General features: G+C 36.3%; 1 protein-coding gene across 1 annotated transcript; it reads right to left on the bottom strand.

Annotated features, from left to right (window-relative positions):
* Positions 1–133: 133 nt before the first annotated feature.
* LOC149818749 (Endosomal targeting BRO1-like domain-containing protein) lies at positions 134–26,393 on the bottom strand. Its single transcript, XM_089984392.1, has 8 exons — positions 26,275–26,393; positions 24,448–26,094; positions 24,037–24,126; positions 22,030–22,098; positions 11,155–11,295; positions 8,839–8,887; positions 6,273–6,376; positions 134–967 (listed from the first exon to the last, which is right to left on the bottom strand). Exons 2-8 carry the CDS (start codon positions 26,062–26,064, stop codon positions 416–418), a joined length of 2,622 nt encoding a protein of 873 aa, XP_089840518.1. The 5' UTR covers positions 26,065–26,094; positions 26,275–26,393; the 3' UTR covers positions 134–415.
* Positions 26,394–27,185: the final 792 nt, after the last annotated feature.

Here is a 27,185-nt window from a genome sequence, read left to right on the forward strand (position 1 = left end):
AACATCATGCTCATGGCAGAACCATCACTTACTATGTTAGAACATGCAATCCACAAATGGTGATTTACCATTCAGACGATCAAGAGGCGATCGATCTTTCTTTCTGGTACACCTGAAAAGATGGAAAACTGTGTGCACAATACGGTCATGTTCTTAAAAAACATTGTCCACCGCGGTGCTGTCTTTCAGCAAGAGTAGGTATCACCAACAAACCTGATAAATTACAATGGCAAAGGTACTACTACCTTCAAAGTTCAAACAGAGAGGTACACAAGAATATCATATAACAATATAAGAACAATAACAAATCCAAGACAAGAAGCAACCAAATCATGTAAATAATAGTACGACGGCTTAGCTTATAAATGAGTGCACATTGTCCAAACTTTACAAGGTGCTTAAAAAGAACAAGCCCTCACTGACTGTTGTAGTAAGAACCACCTTGCTGAGAGGTATATGGAGGCTGGATGTGGTAAGGAGGTGGTGGATGAGCCCCAGATGTTGGAGGTGGTGGACGAGTCACAGGTGGTGCTTGAGGATTGTAGTACGGTGCTCTCCATCCGGAATAAGGAGGTTGGGCATATTCATGGTTTGGCTGTTGAGCAGTTTGTGGTGGCTGCTGATAAAGCCCAGATGGCTGTTGCACATGATAAGGAGGTTGATGCGAAGGGTACAAAGGATGTGCCTGTGGTGGGACTGAGGATGACATAAAACCAGCAGGTGATTGATCACCTGATCGGTAGTATGGTGGCTGAGGCATTGAAGGATAAGGTAGGTTTTGAGGATCAACTTGTTGGGCACTCCTTTGGGTGGGCTGCCCAGCTGATGGGTATGCAAAGCTCGGTTTGTCCTCTGTAAACTTGAGACCTGCTACTTGCCTTTGCACATCTTCTATCATTTCTTGACACTGGATATTCCTGGTCATTACAAAATCACTGCATTGCTGCTTCACATTTTTTATTGCATCCTGTCAACAGAACCATAAAGGCACACACCATCATCACATGACGGTGACAGTCAAACTCCAGAAACATGGTATTTAACCTACAGATCACTCAGCAAAGACCGATAAAAAAATGAACATAAATGACCCGCTATGCACATTGAAAACCAAGAAAGGAATAGAAAGATCCATCACCGACTTATTGTCAAGATGGCAAAAGGAAAAAACATGGATACCCAAGTATCCAAGTTCGGTGCAAGGACAAATCAGCTACCCAAGGTTTGTATGAAGATAAAAAAACTAGGGATGTCAGTCTTTTACTTGGCTTCTAGAAGATTTCCAAACCTATACCATTTTATGAAATTTCAATATAACTAGTATACAAAGGGTTATGGAACAGGAGCCAAAATGGAGTCTCTGTGTGACATAGGTATAGACATCATTTATATCCTCACCTTTTCCTTTCCAACTTAGGAATGGTGCTGATGTTGTTATTAAGGGTTAGCACATGGGCATGGTCCCTAGTCCAACTAGGTGAGGCTAGGTAACACAGCTAGTGAACCACCATGTGAAAGCCATAAAAGATTCAGTTGTGAGTGGAGTATTTTGGTAATTGTCAACTGCATTTGGCTGAAATACATAATAAGAGCAGTTTTCCTATCATTCTATGAAGATAGACTGGTGGAACATGTGGAATTATGAATAGACAATTCCACATGAAATTGAGAAACTTGACATACATATTTTGACATGGTGACTTTTACCATGTTAGCTTGTGTACATTTGTTCATCATATTTACTATATAACCTTGTTCATATAGTGCAAACAATTATATGGTTCATTGTTGTAGTTGCATGTGTTTTTGTGTCTTGCATGCTGTGTAGTCAAAAGTGTGACTAGGTGTTGTTGGCCTGTTATTAAACTTCTTAGTTGGCAACTCTTGTGGCTCCAGACATCTCCACCAAATCCACTGAAGAGCGACTCAAAACATGTACTAAGCAAGCCAAAAATGATAACATTATTCCCTGATTTGAGGGTGAGCATTTGCAAGCTAGCTTAGAAACAGAATCTTATTATTAATCTAATTCTTATCTGTATTTCTAAAGGTGCTCTGGTCATTATATTATTGCTTACACTTGTATATTAGGAGTTGATCAAGAAGTCCCAACTCATCCTTACCAATGGTAAAACCTTTTCTCTAATCTTTTTTCTCCATACTGATATCCTTCATTCTACTTTCCCTGCTCTCATATTTGCATCCTCAATGATTCAGCAAGGAAAACATACAATCGGAAGGAAGAAGGCAATGTTAAAATATGTTGATCCTTAAATGTACATATATATATTTATATATATATATATAAAGATACGTATACATATATATATATATATATGTATACATATCTCTATTTATATATATATATAAATATATATATTTTATCTTCCTAAAATACCCTCAAGGGTATTCTTGTAAATTAGCATTTTACGCATATTCCAATTGGAATATGCATTGTAATTTTTGTTTTATTTTTATTTTTTGTTTTTTATATTTTTGGATTTCATACCACATTGGGGGCCTCCCAAAAGTGACGTTGGGGGCTCTCCAACGTCCCCTTTGGGAGCCCCCAAGGTGGTCCCTTTTCATGCTTATAAATAGGGGATTTCCCCTTTGTATTTGGTATTCTTGAGGGAGCTTATGCTCCATTGTAATGGGGTTTTTACCCCTTCTCCATTATTCTTCAATGATATGCAACTTATGACTTTATGTCATATTTTTCCCTTTTTATGGGTTTTATGTGTTAGCACATTATGTGCTTATGTTGTTTCCCTTTAATGGGTATATTTGCACTCCACGTGCATAAGTATGGGTTCATTATTGAACCCAATGTATTCCAAGTCACTTTCTAACATGGTATCAGAGCAAGGTCACGATGGGGTTGTCCTTTGGTACAACGGAAAGCGTGTCGCTCAAGAAATGGTGAAGTATTCATTGCTCTTCCTTTTTGCTTTGAAGTTATTCGGTATGTATCCCTTTTCTTAAAGTATTATGCATTTGAAAATATGTTTCTTGCATATAGTTTGTTCGTTTAATGGTTATGATAGTTGAATTATGTCTTTTCACATTTCGTGTGCTCGTATATTTTAAAATTATCTCCCTCAAATTTGGTGAACTCGTTTGTTGTTCAAATATATAATTTATGTTTATCGAACTACTCATCGCATATAATAGCAATTTATGTTTTTTTTTTAAAATTACCTTCAATTATGTGAGATTTATAATTCTTACATAACTATCTCATGATTGACCTATAAGTTAATTTTTAAAATTATATATATGATTTCTTGCTAAAGTAATGATCTTTGCTTAAAATTTCTTAACTCTCATATGAACCCTAAGTTGATTTGAGTTCCTCTTTTTTATGAATTTTAGTGCATTTTTTGAAAAATTTGATATAATCCTTATATGAAAATCTCTCACATCTAAAAATCTTTGTTGAATCCTAAAGTAGTTCTTGTTAATGTTAACTTATAAGAACTCCTAAAAGTTTTTCAATGTTTCTTTTTTGAAAAATTGTTTATGATAAACCATTAGGAAAGATTTTTTAAAAGGAATTTCTCACACTACATAGAGTGCATAGTTCATCTTTTGCATCCTTTTGGTATAAATGATTTCATTTTTCATCTTTATAAACTTGTTGGTTTGTATTTTTCATAAGGTTTCGAAACCTCTTAATAATATTTTTTAAAAATGCCTACATTGGCCATAATATGGTTTTCTTTGTCCTCAATTGCAATTGTTAAAGTTTGAGAATTTCAAGCATTGCTCTTTTTATAAAGTGCATACTTGCTCACTTTTGTGTATTTTTGTGTTTTGTGCACATTTGTTTCTCAAATATTTGCGCTTGTATGCATTCCCTTTTTTTTATGAAATACATGCCTTAGTGCATGTTTGTTTACACCTTGGTGTGTATTTGTTCAAGTATTGTATGAGTGCCTTCGTGCACATCTTTTATAAAGCCTTTTGTGCTCACATGTGTATTGTCTCTTCGTAGACATTTTTGCATTATGGAGCCTTTATGCACATTTATTTTTGTGAAAAATATAATAAATTTAGATATTGAGTCCTTTTTAAATCATTGTAAGTGCTTTTAGCACTTTGAATGTTTCCGCATATCTCATCACAATCAAAGGTTTTTTTAAAAATTGTTGTATGGGATTTAATCCCAAATTTATAAATTTTCAAGTGTTTTAAATATTCATTCCTTGAGTATTGTGTTAAAGCCTTCTTTGTGAACCATTACGGTTCTTATGATTTCTTTGATTAAAAGCTTGATTGTCTTGATGAATTCTTTATGTTGTTGTGGTTATTGCTTAATAAGTCCTTTTTGGTATAAATGACTTGTTTGAAGATTAAGCATAATTTGTGTTTATGCAAAATTGTTGTTATAAAGCACATTATTGATTATTGGACCTTTTGATTCAATTTTTTAATCGGTCCTCTTTTCCTTGAAAAATGATTCCTTAAGTGTTTATTGCCTTTTTGTGGCATTTATATTTGTCCATCACATGTTATTTAATGCATCTTTTATTTGGCCTTATTATTGTTATATTAGAGATGTTTGTTGAGGTGAGTTATGGGCACCTCGTGTTATATCATTTTAGTTTGTCCACCTTCCATATTATAGATGGTTGTTGAGGTGAGTTATGGGCACCTTGGGACTCTAAAATGATTTGTTGTATGATCTCTAATTATGAGCGTGTCACTCATTTTTTCTCTTGTGGCCATTGATATTATGGATGCATCTATATAAATGTGATGGACATATGGTGTTTTAAAACCTTAAATGTTTTAAGGTATATTAAAAATCAAGGGTTTTGGGATTATTGCCCAACCTTTTCTTGTTTATGAATCTTATGAGTACATTTGCACATTTATGATTTTGTGTTATGATTTTGCACAAGTATTCTAAGTGTTCTTGGTGTGTGTATGTTCACACATTTGTTCTCAAGAATTTTATTTTATCGATTATAGTATCTTGTTGAAGATATTTTTTTACATGCATGTTATTGTTATGAGAATTCATTTTAAAAGGAGTATTGTTTTATTCGAGGTTTATTTTCATTACAAGTTTATTGCCTCAAAAGTCTTTTCCTTTTATGCCCATTATCTAAGTGTCATCATATGTAGACAAGAATTTTATTACACCTTCGTGTGTTTTTAGCCCTTTGTTGGCTTTTGCTCTCTTGGTCTAGTAGCTAAACACACTTGTCTTGAGTGTTTTTATATGTAGACAAGGCACGTTGATTCACACCATGGTGTGTGATTTTTAGCCTATGTTGGCGTTTGTGTCCTTGTTCTAGTCGCTTAAGATGTATGCCCATGGTTGGCTTATTTCACTCATTTCAAGTGCTATCATATGTAGACAAGAGATGTATTATGTTTTAGCCCATGGTTGGCTTATTACTCTTGTTATTTCACAGGATCTTGGAGATAGGACAAAGAGAAGTACCCTGGATAGTTCGGGAAATTTGAAGACAATAGGAGGAAGGCCTTTTCAAGTTCCATTGCATCCTTGCCGGAGCCTCTTGGAGTCTTTCCCTTTGATCAATCTTTTCGTTTCCCCGCAAAGATTGAGGGGGGGGGGGGTGTTAAAATATGTTGATCCTTAAATGTACATATATATATTTATATATATATATATATAAAGATACGTATACATATATATATATATATGTGTGTATACATATCTCTATTTATATATATATAAATATATATATTTTATCTTCCTAAAATACCCTCAAGGGTATTCTTGTAAATTAGCATTTTACGCATATTCCAATTGGAATATGCATTGTAATTTTTGTTTTATTTTTATTTTTTGTTTTTTATATTTTTGGATTTCATACCACATTGGGGGCCTCCCAAAAGTGACGTTGGGAGCCCCCAACGGTCACAAATGTGACCGTTGGGGGCTCTCCAACGTCCCCTTTGGGAGCCCCCAAGGTGGTCCCTTTTCATGCTTATAAATAGGGGATTTCCCCTTTGTATCTGGTATTCTTGAGGGAGCTTATGCTCCATTGTAATGGGGTTTTTACCCCTTCTCCATTATTCTTCAATGATATGCAACTTATGACTTTATGTCATATTTTTCCCTTTTTATGGGTTTTATGTGTTAGCACATTATGTGCTTATGTTGTTTCCCTTTAATGGGTATATTTGCACTCCACCTGCATAAGTATGGGTTCATTATTGAACCCAATGTATTCCAAGTCACTTTCTAACAGGCAATTCATAGCTGAGCACTTATTGAAAAAACAGACTCATACCTGAAGAGTAACATAAAATTTTAATCCCTCATTGACATTTTCCTTGATTTCTTGATACTTTGCCACTGCAGCTGCTATCTGTTTAAAGCTTTTCTCACGAGCACCTGAACAAAATAGTTGCTCAAATATCAACATTGTATACTACAGGAAATTGCTAATAGAAGTCCAAATTCCACAACATTTAAAAGAAGCCATCATGGCTAATAAAACTAGTAAATACCAATCCAATCAAACCACTAATTCAGTATTTCTTTAATTCTCCCTTTCTTCCTTTGGTTTGGGTGAAAGGAGGGATAAGATTCCATTTAGGTAACTTAAAAATCCACAAGCAAAGGGGGCTTATTCTATCAAAGAAAACCCAGGAGAAGTTCTTATAGGAAATAGGAAATACTTTTTTAACAAAAAGAAAAATCAAGAGTATAGTCTGTATAAACACCTCTTCTTTTAAAGATCAGCTTGGGTTTTTTACTCTACGGTGTTTTTGATAGAGTGTCAGTTCTTACCATTTACAAACTTTAGGCATTAAATATCTTTTGTGAAAAGGATGGTAATTTAGAATTTCAAGAAAAAGGCACTTTTTTTAAAGGCAATCTCGCATATTAGGAGACTCAAATTTTTGGATCCACAAGAGAATCACACATTTGCAGAAGAGGATTCAAATTCATACGGAAATTCATAATGGGCCAGTAATAAGATAAAGCCTTTTCCCCTTGAAAATAAGTGCCAATAATAATCAAGGTCTGCTCAAGGTATAAACAGGTTAAGATGATGTGAAGTTAAATTTTCATGATTTAGTGTGATTCAGTTTAATGTAATTATTTAGTTGCTTATAGAAATAACTTTCTGAAAGAAAGAAGAGAAAAAGGAAAAGCGTGAAGATGACTGAAGTTATGGTGTTACCATGGAGATTGGAGAGAAGGGAAAAAGGAGAATCTCATATTTAGCTCAATGACTTGATAACCTGCTGTTCTTGTGGTAGTTTAGAAATTCAATTGAGCGCATCCAAAAGGACAGCGTTCACTTTCCAGTTCCTACAATCTTCTCCTAGCAACATGGGCTTGATGTCCATGTCATTACATTATATGTCGAATTTTCAAAATGGCACCTAAAGTTCTGGTGGTGATATTTAAGAATTTTAATAAATGAACCAAACTTTTGCTTGGGCTAATCAAATTAGGCCATGAGTTAACTTACGTCAATATTGATGTTGTTGCTAATTTGAACCGTTTGCAAGGCAGAAACTCTTGTTCAATAGCTATGTGACTCAGGTGCTTCTGCAACCTCAAAGCACCCCTGTCAACATGGTGTGACACAGGTGTGGGTGCAGCTAGTAAGAGGAGGTGAAGCATTAACTACATTTGTTACCTACATGCTTTAGATATATATATATATATATATATATATATATATATATATATATATATATATATATATATATATATATATATATATATATATATATATATATATATAGATTCCCATATCCCCAAATCCAGTTTTTCAGAAATTGTCGTTTCACAACCCATATCTATGTTGTATCCCATTTAAGCATCCATATCTATGTGTCATGTGTGTCTATGTATGTGTACCATTACAATTAGAATAAATAAAGTCCTTAATTCTTGAAATATATATTTGCCAAAATCCCGATAAAAGACATGTTATTCTCCAAATTTTCCTCCTTCAAGTCATTTTCTCTATTTGTTAATTTCTTTATTTTTTCTGTTGTTTCTTCTATACATGCACACATACATATATCCAAGATTTCCATACAATTACAGTTTCTTTTTTCGCAGGGACACACCATCACAATTAAAATAAAGAAGTTGAATTATTAAATACTATAAAATCTCACAAGAATTGTCATGTTTTTCTTCACATTTTCTTCCTTTTACAGCTCATTTCAGACTAAATTTATCTCTATATCTATAAATTTACTTCAATGTTTTTATCACTTCAACTAAGGCCTCAAACAAAAAAGTTGGAACTTGAACAATGCAGATTGAGACCATACAAATAATTGAACACAATTTGAAACACTCCCAATAAAAGTTTGTTCCCTCAACCAATTCATTTGATAGATGATTTTTCTTCTGGAGTTTGCAAGCCAAAATGTGTTGCCCCAACATTGGAAATATGCATCAACAGGGGCTCCGCTTGGCTGGCAGGAGCAGTTAGTGCATGTCACCATGTGTTGGGACGTTGCAAGTTTGAACCCCAAATGGTATGGTTGTATAACTGGTAGGGGTCTGCCTAACCCCAGATTTCTCTGTCGAAAAAAAACATTGGAAATATACAAAGCATTACTCAAATCAAGTTATGAACTCAACATCAAGGGATGCACCTAGACAAGTTTGATCTCTTAGCAACAAGCTTCCGCACTTAAACCATAATTATCACTTAAAATTTCTTTGTTCTTCACCCTGTATTTCTAGGTGTCATATAACATGCAAATTGTAACATGTTCTATGATAAAACATAAGCAGGACAAAGAAAAATAAAACATCTCAAAAGACATTCTTTACACAAGTCCTCTATGCAGATGATATAGAGACTCGATACTAACCTTTGTAATCTTCTAGATTGAAAACAGCAGCAAAATTGTCATTTTGTGCCTGAAAAGTGAAATCAAACAAGACATTACATGAGATAACATGAGAATAAAGCTACAGTTTATATGAATTGCATGTTAGGATTGTCAGTAGAAACTTGAAAACTTGATGAAAATCTAAAACATTACAAAGTCTTCATTTCATGAAATTAAAGACAAAATGCTCCACAAGAATTGGACAACCATCACAAAAACACATGCATGCGTTAGACCTACTCTAAGAAACGCTGTATGTCCAACTAAAGATCCACTGCGAAAATGTCCTTGACTGTAGCAACAATAGTATCTATCGATTGTTTACATTCTGCAACTTTAAGCACAACATCATCACTAAACAGCAGCGAAAGGATCAGTCCTAGGTTTTTAAGGGAGAATCAAGATGCTATAATCATCCATCAGACATGTTCCATAGCAGGATTCTAGAGTAAAAAATTGGATTCTCGAAATGCTTGAATTTGACAAAATTATGGATTCATAGAATCCTTGTTTAGACATCCTGATGTAGAAATTAAACCCCAATATCTCCAGAAACCTTTATTTGGTTATACCATAGGATTCTAAGAATCCAAATAGTAGCTTAGAAACAAGAACACGCACATGTACATATATGATGCTTTTCAAGGAATCCCCTATGTGTATACGAGCCTACTACTTATGAAGAAGCTCTAGGCCAACGTGTGGCTCATCTGCACCTTGAGTTTAAAGAATTCTATTAATAAGTGGATGTAAAACTCCTAATATCACAGTTGATATGCAGCATACACCATGAAAAACTACAAGAAGTATCAGGTTTGTCATGGGCACTTAATCAGCTTGCACTTTGTGGGACAGGCCAAATGAGAGGAAAAGAAAATTAACAAAAGAATAAATGCATCTGGTTTCAGTCTGCTATCATTCATCTAGTCTGCAATTTCCTGCAGGAGAAATTCAGATGTTGGGTTTGGCTTCCTTGTGGCGTTTTACTTTTCTAAAGCATATGCAAAATGGATAATATATAGCAGAAGAAATTTTCCATCTAAAGTGAGTTCGGACTAGCCTATCTCAAAAGACAGGTAAAAGATTCTCCATTTCTTTATTTTATTATTTTTTCTGATTACATGCAAGAAACCATGCTGAGAAAGAAACACAATCTTAGTCTCCAATAATAGAACAGTTGTCAACTTATCATCATGGGCCCTATAAAGTGGAGAAGATTTTCCATCTAGACCGAGTACAGCCTGGTTTATCTCAAAAGACTCGGGTAGAATATGCTCACATTGCTGTACTTTATGATTGTGTCTGATCACATGCAAGCAACCGTTCTGAGAAGCACATTATTAACCTTAAATAATAGTATGCTTATCATTAAGCAAATAAATTCAATTTCATCAAAAACATTAGTAGATGTTTTAAGATTAACCAAGAGAGTTGTTTATGCTCATCCATGTTCATGGACATCACTAAAATGACATACTGCAACTCTAAACAGTCGCTACCTATTTGGCATCAATTTTAAATAAAAGAGCAACATGACTTCCTCTAAGATTATCTATTGATGATTATGTCATCTATTAATAGCTCCGCCATGATCCCCTCCAAAATGACTGACAAAATGGCCCATTATTGCCACCAAAATAGTTCTACAAATGGGACATATTTAACTCCCAAATACATAGAAAAAAAATCTGTACCCAAATGCCCTTTAAAAATCACACTTGCATAAGACTTTGTTAATATCACATTAAGTCCTTCCTTGGTTCCTAATTTATACTTTTGTTCAGGCCGAGCTACCTGTTTGCTAGAGCACAGTTTGATACATATCCTACAGAAACCATAGTATATTTTCGATGAAAAAATGTGATTTTTGAATGCTTGAATATTTATGAAGATTATGAGCTGTTGATTTTAAAGCCTTAAAAAATCTCGTTAAACCAAGCATGTAGATCACATCCGTACAGTTAGATTTAAGAGAAAAGAACAAAAAGTCCATGAAAATCATGATTCACACAGTAGTTCTCATAATCTAGTGTGAAATAAATAATATATATTTATTTCAATGTCCAATGTAAGGCTAATGCTAGCCCTGTAACAATGTAAAAGCTGAAACCATACTAATAATGAAGTTTATTGGCAAAAGTAGCCAATAATTATCCCCAAACAATGACAAAAAGATCTTAGTAAGAGAAGCATTTTATTATCACCTATATAATATAAATCATTGGCTTCTTAACTCTAATTCTGAGTATATCAAGAGCCAAAGACAAAAACAGAAAAACAAGATTAAAAAAAGACCTGGATCTGCAGCAACAGATGTTCTTGTGCATCAATATTTTGAGTTATTTCTTGGCAGATACTGTCATACTTTGCCAACTCCTTCTTGAAAAGGTCATCATATGAACCAGTTCTGGCCATCAACTTCGGCAATACATCATCCTGAAACCAAATGCACCAGAAACCAATGTAAAAAGGCATTCAATGTGCTCACTGCCATATTACAGGAATGAACCCAATGTGTGTCATGTACGTGACTTCATAACCAGCATCAAAAGCACACCTGATTTGCTAAATATTATCCAATTGAAATAACAAACCAAGCAGAAACCAACTGTATAAGGTACTTTACAGCAAAGAGTTTCACAATAAATACATTTCTGATACATACTGAATGTTCTTGGTGCACACATGACACAACAAAACTACTACAGGATGAAATTCAAGATTTATCTAGCACAAGATCTTCCACACTGAGCACACAAGAGGTAAGTTAATTAAACTAAAAGGACAATAATAGATGCATATAAAAAAAATTACTTAAAGAATCCAAAGAAATTGTGCAACTCCAAAACACAAATGGAGTCAAGAAAATAATATGCCTTCACAATTGGCTTGTTTTGTGTACTAGCAATGTTATTAAAAACATGCCTCAAGGCGCAAAAAGCGTGCCTCGCCTCAAGGCAAGGGCCTTTGTGCCTTGAGGCACAGCATAAAAGCGCAAATGACCTGAGGCGTATGCCTCGGAGCGAGGCGCGCCTCAAGGTGAGGCATACACACCTCAGTTTTTTAGTCAAATGGGGGTCAAAGCCCCCATTTGACCAAAAATTAGGGTTAAATATTAGGGCCCCCGACCCTAATTTAGGGTCGGGGGCCCTCATTCTGTCAGCCTCATCTCTCACTCACTCTCTCCCACCTCTTGCTCGTCTTGGTCTCTCACTCACTCTCTCCCACCTCTCGCTTGTCTCCCACATCTCTGCTCATCTCTCACTCACTCGCTCGTCTCGATCTCTCCCACCTCTCTCCTCTGTCAGCCTAAGAAGAAGAAGAAGAAGAAGAAGAAGAAGAAGAAGAAGAAGAAGAAGAAGAAGAAGAAGAAGAAGAAGAAGAAGAAGAAGAAGAAGAAGAAGAAGAAAGAAAGGTAAATTTTTTACTCGGCTTGGTTTGGCTTGTCATGAGCTATGTAATATGGGTACTTCATGAACATGCCGACCTGTGTCAACACAAGTATACCTGGTACTGGTACTTCAATGGGTATGGGTCAGACCAATTTTGGATTTGACTAATCAAACCCAATCCATTACCTATTTTGATCCATTTTAAGGTGCATAAAGGGTTGTTTTTAACTTTCTATTCATTATTGTATGGTGCTTGATACACACAAACACACATGCATGCATACCTATTTTTTCTCAAACAAAAAAATACACACACGCGCACATACACACACATAGCTGTGCCGTACTCCTATACCCCATACTTTTGTAAATCCTGATGTTGTACCCTATGTGCCCACACCTGCATCCATACCCATAGCAGTACCTATGTGACAGTTTATAGATTCAACAAGATTTCAATAGAAAAAAGTGAACAAGAAGCTCTTTGCAGCTTGAATCAACCTTTATCTATTATTTTATATTAATAGATGGATTCTGGCCCTTATGTTGAAAAGCTACTTTTAGTGAATGCTAGTGGCAAAAAGTTAACACACTACATTTAAATAATAAAGTTACCTAGTTTTTTAATTGTTTGATATTAAGTTTTTTTATTGAATATTCTTATATGTTAGTGTATATCTGTGCTTTACTCTCATTTTGAAGAGTTTTGGACAAATATATTAACATTTGGTTGTTAATGCTAACAAGCATTTTCTAATTATGACATGATGCTGTTAATCTTAATATGCATTTCATTGCTAATTTTTTATTGAATGAATGCTCATATTTTATTCCTTAGATACTTACGTAGATCAAATTGTTACATTAATGTTACTTTTACATGTTAATCTCATATTTTTTCAGTATTTATTTGAGATTTTTTATTTCTTGTTGGTTGTTGCTTCATCAATAAAGCATTTTTTATTTATTTATAATTTTAGATATTTTTTATAGTTTTTTCTGAGGCTTACGGTTTATGCCTCGAGGCTTATGCCTCACCTCAGATTTTGGTGGAGCGCCTAGCTACACCTCAACGCTTTTCACAACACTGTGTACTAGTGAAATGGAAAAGAGATGAAAAAGAGATACATGAAGCAAAATAATCTTCGCCTGTTAGGAAAGCAAGTTCCAATTGTAGTTGAAAAAAAAGGAAAAAAAACACATACTAATCCAAATCCTACAAATGCAGAGAAAAAACATACAGCATTCTAAATATATGTAACATGAGCACTTGTAAAGAGGTAATGTACCCATGTCCACAAAGTACGACACAAAGAAAACTTCCACTTAGACCCAGCTTGAATTTGATACCCAGAACATGTTTTTTTGAAAAGTCAAAGGATGGCCAAAGACAGGGCCATTTTTGCCCTGCCTTGACCCATAAAAGCAGAACTGTGTTCCATGGTGTTATACATATAACAATACTCCCATACCGTTACTCCCACCCTACCCATGTGATATAGATGGAAATCCTAGTCTAATATAGCAACTGCAACAAAGAAAATAAAATAAAGGGCAGAAATTTTGAAACAAACAGCTATGGGCTGCAACAAAGAAATTTTAAAACATGTTTGTACCTTTGTTAATTATGTTTGTACACTGTATTTGTTTCAGGAAAAAATAAACTTTCAAGTTAGATTGGCCTCATGTACACTATGTGAAAAATATTGGCGATATTTTGAAAATATCGCGAAAAAAACAACATTTTAGGTCGTGGAATTTTAAACAGAAAAATATCATGATATTCTCAAAATATCACAATATTTTGGTTAAAATGGAAATAGCATGGCATTTACATTTTTATCGACTAGTTTTTGTGGAAAAAGTGTTTTTTATTTTTATTTCTTCTTGCAGATATATTTTCTATTTTTAATTTATCCTTTTTTATGATATATTACCAACAAAATGCAAGAAAAATGAAAATTTTCAATTTCTCATGAGAATTTGGCAGCTGTTATTTTTGCTGTTTTAAATGTTTGCCACTATGGATGCACGACTTAAATATAAAGGTATTTAAGTCATCATAACATTCATTAGGGTTTCAAACGGTTGTATCCATGTCGAAACTAAGTAAAATTGGAACTATATACGATTTTAAAGAAGTGGCTCCGGTTCCGAACCCCAATATGACTCGGAATGCACATAAAATACTGAATTCAGTACCAGAACCCATGTTTTAATACTGAATCTGGTATCCAGAAGTTGCATCCTTTTAAAAACAAGATGGGTGGTGGCAATATGGTAATATCCAAACAAAAAACTCGCTTCCTTTGTAAAACGTTTGAGCAGTGGCATGTATCTGTAATATTTAAAGATTGTTTGGCCTTCTATGTATTTTTACTCTATACATATCCTCAATGTCCTCATTTTTCACTCTACCAACCAAAATCTATAGGCCGATCAGTTTGGATCGGGTCAGACTTAGTTTCGACTTTATTATTTGTCCAATAGGACCGTATTATCTTTGGTCAGGTCAGAATCAGGTCAAGGTCTGATGCATTTGCAACTCTAACATGCATATATATATATGGGAAAATATTGGCTACACTCTAGAGTACCATACTATCAAGCTAAAACCCATAGGTACGAGTTTTATTTCATCAATTTGAATCCACAGACATGTTCAGTATCGTCAATTTACTCTTTTTATCAAGTAGTTTCGACCTAAAAACATACGCCTAGATGTAGAAATGAGTTGTGGGCAGGGAGGAATGAACATTTTCAAAATTGTGATTTTTTTACAGGTTATGAACCATTGAATTTTGAAGCCTTCAAAAACTCTGCTCATACAATGCAATTGGACGATCTAAAGCATGTTTTTGACCAAACAAACCACATACATCATATCTGTCCGGCTTGATCACACACATAAAAAATCAGGAAAATGTGATGGAACCAGCTATTTCTAGTAGAGGATATGTACAGTCAAGGGTAGCCTATATTTTCTAATATATGGGGTGCATTTATGATAGTACTGAACCACCATAACTTATGATGGTACATTGGTGCTATACATAGATTTAATCTCCAAAAGGAAAAAGTACCTTTGGTTCATGTTTAGCATGATCTATTTACTATTTTCATGTGACAAAGATAACTTCATGTTTTGGGACACTATCAATTTGTCCTCATATTCATGAATTGTGAGCTTCATCATCATGAAAATTGAGGATATAAGTAAATTTATTAATACGATAAATAGACCATGCTGAACACGTTTGTACAGTTAGAACCAACATTTAATGTCAAGATCTACACAACTAGGAGTGTTTATGGTATCATGTTTCAGAACCACAGTAGACTGTTTTCTTTGTTTCATTCTTATTCCTCCTTTTTGAGTCCTTTTCCGTTCGTTGTCCACTAAGGACCCAAATTTTTTATAAAAACATAAAAAATATATTGAAGTGATAAAATTACTAGAAAACGCATAAACAAGACAAACTAAAATATTTTTTTGAGACCCGAGATAAACTAAAATATTAAAACCACAAAAAGGTTTTGAAATACATTTGAATTAAAGTATTGCAGCTCTGTAACAGAAAGTAATTATCTTGTTGAATAATTATCCTGTGTAACAAGACCTGTTTACACTTGTTCTGTTGAGAGTTAGCGATCAAATAAGATGCATATGGTCAGAAAAGGGGGGAAAGCAAGGGAAAGAATGAGGACAAAATTTTGCAAAAAAGATAACATTTATCAACATAAACTTCTGAAAGATGCAAAAAATGAATTTGATTGAATTTCATGAGCAAACTTTACAAAAGCTCATCTTCATCAACTGCAGATAAATATTCTGTGTTTTATGGATTCATGTCAAATCATAAAACAACCAACAGATAATCAACGAATACGCCTAAGAGCATAAAATCCAGAGTTTACAAAAGCAAACAAGCCAAACTTCCACAGTGAAAACAGAGAAACAACAAAGAGGAGTAACTCAGAAAAAAAGAAAATCTAAACACACAACGAACAATACCATGATAGTGATAATAGATCAGTAACCAACTCCCTAAATGAAAAGAAAAAGAGTTGTTTTATGCAAGTCTGAAATTCAGATATGTATACCACAGGTGTACCAAAAAATTGGTATTTATTGCTGACATCAGCAATTATCTACCCCAAACTATCTTTAAGGTCTGTTGAACCTCTGTTACCCTCTTCCTTTCTATTTTTTAAAAAAAAAGTGAAAAATCAAAAAAATTGAAAAAATAAAAAGGAAGAAAGAGAGTACCCATCAAGAGTCCTCTTCAACTAGAAAGAATGGACTCTTCAAGTAATTCTCTTCAAGCTTCCTCTTCTTTCTTCCAGTCAAATAACTTCTTAGTTTGGAAAAAGAAATTGTCCTTTTATTCAAGGCCATAACCTGATGGGGCATATCAATGGACCTGATCTGCCCTGCTAGAATATGTTAAGTCTGAACAAGATGAGAAAGACATTATATGTACAGTGACAGTCCACAACCCTAAATTTATTGCGTAGAATACAAGCAACCAGCTACTTGTCACATATATCACCTCTACCTATCCACAAAAGGTGCTTTTGCGATCTCCCTTAAATTGTACCGCAGTTGAGATAGGGAATCATTTGCATAAGATATACTCAGGTTTGAAGCTCCCGCCTCATGCATCTTAAGTCATCCCTTCAAGGAACCAAGAGAGATGGAAAGAGTATTAAAGACTTCTTTTGTAGGATCAAGGTCCTCTTAGTCTTAGATCAATTGGCGGCCATTGACCACCCTATTCCCGATCGAGACTTGGTTCATATTGCTTTAATGGTCAAGAATATCAGAGTATATTCACCTCATTAATGGCTAGATAGCCTTAACCCACTTTTGATTAGGTGATACCTATTCTCCTGCAATATAAAGCCAGCCCCATATCGAAGAATGACGTAACTAAGGAGTCACATGATGTCCTTAATGTATCTACATTGCCTATGTGTGGACGTGGTAAAGGAAGAAATAGAGGCCATGGGCATGGACTTGAGAAATTTGGTTATGGTTGAGGGTTGGATGCACCACTCAAGGTAGAAGGTGGTAGTTTGCTCCCTACACCAAATGCTCCTACAGGCAAAACATACCTTATTGCAACTATTGCTGAATTCAAGACTACACTCTGACAAATTGTTGGTATTACTGAAGAACCTGAGCTAGGAAGAATCCACCAAATCAAGATCGATCAGCCACCACTACTCAGAATGTTAAGGCTATGAGTGGTATAGTGAACATCGGATCAAATCTAAATGTGGCAGCATCGGATCATTCTTTTTCAAATCTGAGGATTCAAAAGAGTGAAGATGGCCCCTGCTACATGGACTCGGGAGCAACAAATCACGTCTTAGGAGATGCAGTTAAATTTCTTTCAATGATTCCATATTTAAGAAAATACAAGGTTATCACTAGTGATAGAAATTTGTACGCGGTTTCCCATATAGGACAAGCATATATTCTTACTTGTGGTGTTTTGAGTCTCCCAAATACCTTTTATACTTGCCCAAATAAAGCAAAATATTTTTTTTGTTTCTCGTCTTGCTGATGACTCTGACTCTGACATACTATGTTCTCATTCTAGTGTTCTTGTGAAAGATACTAGGTCAAATTCAGTGTTCGCTGAAGGCAAAAAAATAGGGGGATAGACTTTCAAAGGGGCTCTAGTGAAGATCAAACAATCAGTGTTTAAGGTTTGTGTTTGTGATTTTAATAACTCTTGTAGAGGTTCAAACAAATTCTAGCACAGTAGGATTGATCATTGCCACAATGAGTCCCTAGTTAATCTTGATAAATCAGACCTCGTCACTTATTCATGATAATTTTAATTCTAGCCTTTGTGAAAGTTGTAGGGTTTGTTAGTCTCACTGGTTGCAGTTTAACAAAGTAAATGAAAAGCTTGATTTTTATTCTATATTGTTCACTCTGACATCTAGGGCCTGCACCTCATTCTTCCTTGTCTCATTCGAAGTATTATGTAACTTTTATGAATGATTATTCTCGATACACATGGATCTTTTTTCTTAAATATAAATCTGAAGTTCTTGATGTAATCAAATTTTAATAAATGTGGAGAAAGAATCTTGGAAGTGAATAACCACCCTTGTTCATTCCTTCTAAGTAATGGAATCAGCCAAGAAATTTGTTGCCATCATACACCATAACAGAATGGTGTATCAGAGAGGAAACATAGACATATTTTAGAAACAAGACTTACTCTTCTTTATGTCAACAGATTACAAAAAGGAGCTTTGGACCAAAGCATTTCACAGTGATGTTTTCTTGATTCAGGCCTATCCCCATGTTCTACACATAAGCATTTCACGTTTTGTTAGAAATGGAGTCTTTTCTTGTAAGCATGGCACTCTCAAGAACCATACTTTCATAATGAAGATAAAAATCATGATCGACAGATAGAAGTTATGAATGAGGAAATGGCTGGCATTACATGTCTAGAACATGGGAGATTGTTGATAGGCCTCCTAATAAAAATGAGGCTGGGCAAAATAGGTCTATAAAATCAAGTATCGGCCAGATGGTATAATTGAAAGGTATAAGGCCGATATAGATACAAAAGGTTCTATGCAAGAATATTATTTCAATTATGACGAGATATTTAGTCCTATTTGGGAACAAATAGACCTAAAAGGTAGGTCCCCGAATGGATCTAACATTCGCCCCAAGACATTGGCCGCTAACTAGAAAAGTAAATGCCTGAGTTTGAGAACTTCTGGCCCAATAGGCCCATAAAACTCACCAGGATAAGCGGCATTACTGAACCAGACAAAACAACAAGCAATGAAACCTATGTAGTCAAAGGCGCTGACTAGGCACCTAGTTGGGCTAGTTGAGGGGGAACCTAGGAATCGGTATGATTCATAGTTCATCCCCATCAGGAGTACCAATTTTCCCTCCGTATACCTTTTTTTCTTTTTTTTTAACGATAGGGGGGGGCGGGGGGGGGGGGGGGGGCGATGGTTTATAAACCCTCTCTCTCTCTCTGCCCTTGCTGACAACGAAGAAGAAGAACCCTAAACCCGGGAACCCAACCCCTAGGTACACCTCTCTCTTCTTCTTCCTCGTCTCCCTTTTCTTCTTCTTCTTTTCTTTTTCTTTTTCTTCTTCTTCCTCTTATCCTTTTCTTCTTCTTTTGTTCCTCTTCTTCTTTTCCTCCTGCATCTTTTCCTCCCTTTTCTTCCTCTTCTTCTTTTCCTCCCGCCTCCCCTCTTCTCCTTGTTTTCCTCCCGTCTTCTTCTCCTTTTTTTACTTCCTCTTCTATTTTTTTTGGCTGAATGGGAGTCTGTTTTTCTGTATTTTTCTTCGGATTTTATGGCGTGTGACAATTTTTTATGAAGCATGATTTTTTTTCTCCTGGCATATGATTTTTTTTTCTGATTTTATGAAGCAAGATTTTTCCAGATTTGTTTTTTTAAATAGGAAATAAGAGGAGAAGGAAGGAAGGAAAGGAAGAGAAAAAGAGAGAGAAAAGAAGAGCCAAAGAGGGAATGAAGGAAGGAAGGGAAGAGAAAAAGAAACAAAAAAGAAGAGTGATAGCCAAGGAGGGAAGGAAGGAAGGAGGGAAGAAAAAAAGAAAGAGGAAAGAAGAATAAGAAAGGAAGGAATTAATTTGTATTTTATTCTAATTTTTAAATTTTAAATTTTTAAAATTTTATTTAAATTTAAAAATTTTTATTCAAATTTTTTTAAATCATTGAGATTTTTTCCAAGAAAAATCACATTTTGGAAAAAAAAAACTGGAGAAACTGTCGAGAATGTTACCAGTGACTATGCTCATAGGACATCACATGTGGAAGCAATGAAAAGAATTCTACAATATATCAAAGCCATGATATTTAATAGTATTGTATATAAGGTTCCCCGTCAAAAGAATCTATTATGGATAAAGATAGTTGCTTACTCGGATGTGGATTGGGAGGAAATCCAAATACGAGAAGGTCTACATATGGACACTATATGTACTTAGGAGATCATTTAGAATCCTAAAGCAGTATACAGAGTAGAAAATTGTTGCACGCTCAAGTACAGAGGTTGAGTATCGAATGGCAGTTGTGGGTTCAAATGTTACTTGGGTTTGGGTGAGAAACTTCTTGGTTACCTTGAAAATTCCATTGTCAAAGTTTGTTTTGTGTTCATATAACAAAATTGCAGTGGCGACTTCCATAAATCTGGTGCAGCACAACAAAATCAAACATATGAAGCTAGATAACTACTTTTTGCAGGAGAAGATCAAATTGCAAGAGTTAGAGACTCGGTTTACTTATGGCAAATATCAGGTGGCTGACATATTTGAAAAGGCCCTCTCTAAAGCAAGACATTAATATCTCAAGAGCAAGCTATTCATGGCTGTGGCCCATGTATAGCTTGAGAGGGGCTGTTAGAATATAAATTGTTCATCAGGTCAGAACCCATATCTGAATCTGGATCTAGACCCAGATCCAAATCCACATTAGGCAAATCGTGGAGCTTCGTGGAACATGCAGATTTCTTAATGATAAGTTTGTGGTCATCTCATCTCTTATCTGTAACATTGTATTTTATTTAGTTAACTTCCAAGGGTAGTTTCCAAGGGCATTTCTTGTAATTTACCACATGTAACCTAATCTATTTAGACCACATAATGGAATGTCCAGTCTCACATTTGTTGTAACTTCTCTCACCTCTCTGTTTCTTATCTTATTTAATGTTTATCGAGCCCAGTTGGTCAATTGCTCCTGGTTGACTAGGAGGCCTATGACTAGGTCAACCAGACACCCTGTTGACTACACAGGTTTTGCCTTGTTTTTTGAAAATTGTGCCCATAATATTTTTGCTTATGAATTTGAATATAATAGTTTCTTTAAAAACATCACTTGCAATTGAAATCTAAAACAGAGGAATCAACAAGAGGACGGCCAGTAAAAGAATGAGACATATGAAAGCTAAAACTTAAACAACCAAAAGATGCAGTTATCATCTGCCAAGTAGTGCACTGCTGAAAACTCTTGACCAATATACAAGCCCTAATAAAGAAACAATCTTCTTTGGACAATCTAAAAGTAGCATATATATAATACTGTCTCTGAACATGTGCATTAAGCACACTGGAGAACTCATCCATGAAGATTTAGGCATGCATTTCCAACACAATACGGCTTATATGGAGATAACCATTTTCTTTTAGATTTTCAGCCTTTACTTCATAACAAATAAGCAATCAGACAGGAGAGAATATCACCGTAAAGCAGTCAAAGACTTTCCTTATGAGGATCTCTGAAAAAGTACAACTTTGAAAGATAGTCCCACCATATGACCATCATATTGATGTAGAATGAACTTACCCAGTTATATTCCACAGTTTGTGTATTAATGAAAAAGCCTAAACCCTTTAGGAGGGTTTGAAGCAATAGTTCATCTTGTAGTAGTAGCATTCTGCAGAAGCACCACACGAAGCCCAAGGTCCACAACCTTAGATTCTTAGAAACACCTAGAAATGCACTGGGGGAGGGAGTAGTTTGCAACGGGTTCCTAAATATCCCCAAGGTTGAAAGAAAGAAATGAAAAAAATGCAGCTATACACTTCAGTAGATATGGACCAAGCAATCAGATTATGCATATTTCTTGGACATATGAGTATGCAATCAGTTATTTGTGCTATGAATGTACACATGCATGTTATAAACGAGCAAAAACTCCCAAAAGATTTTCATGAAGGTACAGGAAATGAAACAGGAATTTATATCATGTCAGATATACCTTTCTTTTCATGTCTTTTAGCATGTCCTCAAGACCTGCTCTTTGAGCCCCAAGATTCTCTAACTGCCTCTGAAGAATGACAAAACCCAGATAAGAACAAAATTTCTTCAGAATATTTTTTTAAAATAAGCAAAATGGAAGACAACAAAACCTGAGAATGGAACTAAATAAATGAAGAAGAAATTTTAAACAAGCTCTCCAAAATTTGCTTTTCTGCATATGTCAAAATTTTCAACCAACATGACATCTAAAACCAGCTTCTCTCTCTCTCTCTCTCTCTCTCTCACTATATATATATATATATATATATATATATATATAGAGAGAGAGAGAGAGAGGTCCCAATGTGTGGGAAATTGCACAAGTGACCGAAGCCCACTTTCCATCCAATAAAAAAGAATTTTTCATTTGTACAAATTAAGTTTCTTAATTCCTAATTGACCCATTCATTATCATTTGTACTCTCTCTCTCTCTAACATGCGGCCTCTGGTGCGTCAGGAGCTCACACGTGCAACCTTTTGCTTCTGCTTGGTGAAGAGGGAGTTCAACATATGCAAGTAGTTGGTGGTCGCCATGGAGGAGAATACAGAGGTGGTGCCCAAGATCGAAGGGATGAGAGTTTTGTAGGAAGGTGATACATGTGTGTGAGTACAAGATTGGGGAGGAGTACAGAGGGAAGAAGGTGTTGGTAGGCTGCGATAACTCTGTGATAGAAGTTAGTTTGGATTTGTGTGATTTTGAGGCAAAGCCAGCTATGATTGTTAAGAAGTCGGTAAGTTTCTGTTTTTTTTTTCACTTCTTTTTGATATTTATTTTGTTTTGTTTCCTGTTTTTTATAGCCTCCTTAATCAAATCATCAACCAAAAATACATGCAGATACCAATAGTATAAGGTTTTTAATTAAGAAAACCTACTCATCAAGCATTTGGAAGTAATCGTCACACAGATTCTGTCTATGTTAATATGTTCCAATTCTCTGGTTTAGTTCTATTGTGATTATTGATGACCATCATCTGAATATTAAAAGACTTTCTTTCCTAGATGATTGTGTTATAAGGGAGTTCACATACAAATTTTCAAGCTCTATAGTGATTGGTTTTGTTATTCCAAGGTTATATATCGGATGCAGTAAGTTTTATGACAGCATGTCATGTTAAAAAGATGGGCTTCTACTGAGTCTTTCAGGCAGCTAAATGTGTGTGAACCCTATTCTTCTTTGAGTTGAGTGAGCTTCAAACAGAGAGCAATCAATTGTTACTTGGTTGCTGCTAGCTTACAACATATTTACCCAGGACATAACTTTTCTATAGATTGCATTTTAAAGGCTTGGAAATTGTAGGGCACAACAACCTCTCTTCCCGTGCATTTGCACAGGCTTTGTACTAGTATATATATAGTGCACAAGCACAATCAGGGAGATTATGAAAGAAACTTAATTTAGTAAAAAATTAGAAGTTAAACAATCGATGTTTCTAGGGATAATTATAAGAAATCACACAAATAAAATTGGGTTTAGATTTTCCCTGCAACGCTGGTACTTCATAAAAACTTAGATGATTACAGCCAAATGAATGCTTTAAGAAATTAGATTAGGAAACAACTACGCAACACAGACACAGATACGGTAAAGTATTTTTCTAGAAATTAGGACATGAGAAGATAGTTGTGTGCATGTACATAAATAGTATTTACGTATATATGTATGAAAGTACATATGTGTGTATCAATGCATATAAGATTTTCCGTGAAACAATCAGCATTAAGGATGGTTGACACCCACGGTTGTCCGTGGACAACATGGAAAACCGAATTTGACTATGCTAGGCACGAGAATTACAGTGCCCTTGACAAGACGGGGTGTATCCAGTGTTTGTGTTGTGTGTGGTGAGACACATGGAAACAAGCAAAAGTTCAAATAGTTATGCAGAAAATACAACCAGATGACCAAAAGGAAATAAAGGAACAAGGAGATTGTGAAGAATAAGTATAAAAAACGGTAATATTACCAAGCTCTGTTTAAGTGCTCCTACAACAGCATCCTCGTTTCCATCCAATGACATGATTGGCCTTCCAAGGTTGGGGAGTGCAGATTCTATCTGTAGTCAGAAGCACAATCCAGTATCAGAATGTCAGTGTGCATGCTCGTGTGTTCATTGATACGTTGCCTGTTAGGATCAGGCATACCCTGGTGTTCAATAACATACAAGTATACTGATGCATAACTAACAAGGGTGAGCTCATAAAGATTCAGCATGGAATTATGATCTTGGGAGTTTGTTGAGGCATAAAAACAAAGGCACGAATAGATAAGCAGTTGTGACTCATAAGCACCAAGCTATACCTAGAAAAGGAAATCAAGGACAACAAAACAGACAAACAAAGAAGAAGAGAAAAGAAGAAATAGGGAAGGTATGTACTGGTCTACATTCAAGGATTGCCATTAGCGACGAATGATCTCTCACTGCACGTTCAATCCGTGCATCACTTTCCGCAGCTTGTTTCAGGTTTACCGCAAACCTGTTCAATCTATCCGACAAGTTCTTTGTCAGAGTACTGGATTGAGGTCGAGTCCACCGTGTTCCAAATTGGCTTCGGAACTGAGCATCCTCTCTCGCTTCTTTCTGCAACATCTCCTCTGTCTGAACCAACATCTCCTGGTTCACCCTTCTCAGGTCCCTCAACTGCTGGAGCTCCGCCTCTAGGCCAGATGGCCCCCCAGAAATTTGCACTGCCTCAACCTGTTCCTTGAGATCAAGAGGTAGTGTGAAATTTCCTTCCAAAGCAAGAATGGAATCAGGAAGATCCATTTCCTTCAGCTTCACCCTGGTTATCTCACTCCCTTGTTGCAGTTTCTCAGCTTGCGTCCGAATTATGTCGTCGACCATCTCGGTGTACCGCGAGAGAGCCTTCGCGCTACTATCAGGAACAAGGCTTGCAAACATTCTTTCCTTGCTGGCATCAAAGATTTCATCCATAGGGGTAGATTTAACCAGCGTAGCGGATTGAAGAGGCGGCAAAGAACTGGATGAAGGAATCCTCATGAGATAAACCCTATCATTTTCCTTCTTAGCCCTCTCCAAGTTGCGATTTAAGTTCGCTTCCAATCGATTAACGGCATCAAGAAGCGATCCGACAACGCCTTTTGCAGATTTCTTGGCATCCCCCAGTGCAGCAATTCCACATTGCAGCCTCGCAATCTCCTCGGCAATCTCTTCCTTCTCGTGCAATTCCACACCAAACCTGTAGCAAGCTTCAGCATAGAACTGAGCTGCTTTCAACTGTACGTGCGAAACCCACGTCCTATCAAAGTGCTGGCTGAGGGACTGAACGCCCAACGCAGCATAAGCCTCCTCATAGTAAAGACCGACCTGCCTGGACAGTTTTCCGCATAAACCCGGAGGTTTCCCGTCGGCGATCACCTTCTCGAAGAAGCATTCCTGCGCCTGCGCGAGCATGAGTCTCTCCAGCATCCCGGTGCATTCCACGGATACGTCCACGGTCGACGGCCCGAGCGAGGCTTTCATGGAGGCGTTGTCCCTGAGGAACGCGAACACCCCGGCGGCGGCTTGGAACGAATTGCATGCCTGTTTGAGGCCATTGGGCGTCGTCCGATCGGCCGACAACGCGATCTGGCTGTGAATCGCCGCGAGGTTGAAGAGCACCCCGGCCTTCTCGAAATGGATGTTCTGCTGAGAAGCCTTCTTGTTCTGCTTGAAGGCGTCATGCCAGGTGAAAAGGATGGTATTGATGTGGTCCTTCTCGGGAGAGATGGGGAACCTCGATTCCATGACGCAGAGCGTGCGGAAGTACCGCTGGAGGACGTCGCGACGGGCCTCAAGCGAATCGACGGCCTTCTCCAGATCGTTCCTCATCTGCTTCAGCGTCTGGAGATCCTCCTCCAGGTCCTGCGCCTGCCTATCGGAATAATGGTAGGAGATGTATTGCCTGAGTGGCCTGTACAGGTCAACCCCCGCAGTTTTCTTCTCGTGGATCGCAAGCATGACGTTCACCAACGCCGTCGTCGGAGCGGCCATTCCGCAATTCGACTTTGAAATTACAATTATCTGAATGAGATTTCGATGATCAATTTCACTTTCACACCCAACAACCCACCTGAGTTTAGGGATTTCGGCAAAGTCGGTCGATCGGAATCGAAACAGATGACTTTGCCTGGTGGTGGAGAAAAGTTCTACATCTACAAAAGGAATTCCTCAATAAGGAAGATAAGATGTAAATTCACCCACCTCTGTTCTCTATGTGTATGTATATCGATATCTACAAAGAGTCGCTTCTTCTTCGATCTTCTCTCCCCTTCCCGTCTGTTTATCTACCAGTACTCGCCTTTTGTCGATGGTCGCCTTCTGCCATCTGACTCTTGGAGTGCGTGTAAATCTTCCTGGGGTGCACGCGGTTTCTTTTCGGGTCTGGGTTTCATAATGAAACCGGATCCGCTATCATCAGATCGGACTTGGACTCCAATTTTTGGGTATAGTATCGGGTATGAGCTCGGGTCTAATCAGACTCATTATAAGATAAACCATACCCAGATCCGGTAAAAACTACATGAACCAGATCCAGGCTATTATATCCGGTAAAATAGTATTTTTTATCGTTTTTACATTGAAAATTTGTAGGCCTTAATCGAATCTCCTGTCGGGCCAGAGTCTGATATAAATTTTTACAAATTATACCTGTCTCCATGTATTATTCGAAATTTCAGGTCTTAATCGGGTCTTCTTATTTATCACCATACCTGGACCCTATAGGGTTTGGTCAGGTCCAGGTAAACCCGACACGTTGACACCCTTAGGTACGACCCGACATGAGACTCCAGTTCCATGAACGAGTTTGAAGATTTTGCGAATGCTAGGATTCGAAGACACAAATATTATTTTTATTTTAACCAATCAAATACTTGTTTTTATTTTAATATATATATAAAGTGTAATTTTATTGAAATATTATTAAAAGTATTAAAATAAAATTCAATCTATTAAAATAATGCACATTCATGTTAAGAGTCGTGTCAATGTGTCTGACTCATCACCCGTGACACACCCGCTAAAAGGCGTGTCATTGTGACATAGGAGTCTTATTTTGGGCAATGTCACAACTCTCTCTCTCTCTCTGGAGGAAATCTTGTGGTTTTTTTTTT

Source organism: Nuphar pumila, chromosome 13 (assembly GCF_984573655.1).
Source record: "Nuphar pumila chromosome 13, dmNupPumi1.hap1.1, whole genome shotgun sequence".
NCBI lineage: Eukaryota > Viridiplantae > Streptophyta > Magnoliopsida > Nymphaeales > Nymphaeaceae > Nuphar > Nuphar pumila.

Excerpts from the sequence above, each read along its gene's own strand:
- LOC149818749 (XM_089984392.1), bottom strand. The coding sequence starts at position 26,064 with ATGGCCGCTCCGACGACGGCGTTGGTGAACGTCATGCTTGCGATCCAC. Across the intron at positions 24,127-24,447 it reads CAATCCTTGAATGTAGACCA|ATAGAATCTGCACTCCCCAA; the intron begins GTACATACCTTC and ends TTCTGACTACAG. Across the intron at positions 11,296-22,029 it reads TAAAAGACATGAAAAGAAAG|GATGATGTATTGCCGAAGTT; the intron begins GTATATCTGACA and ends ATTTGGTTTCAG.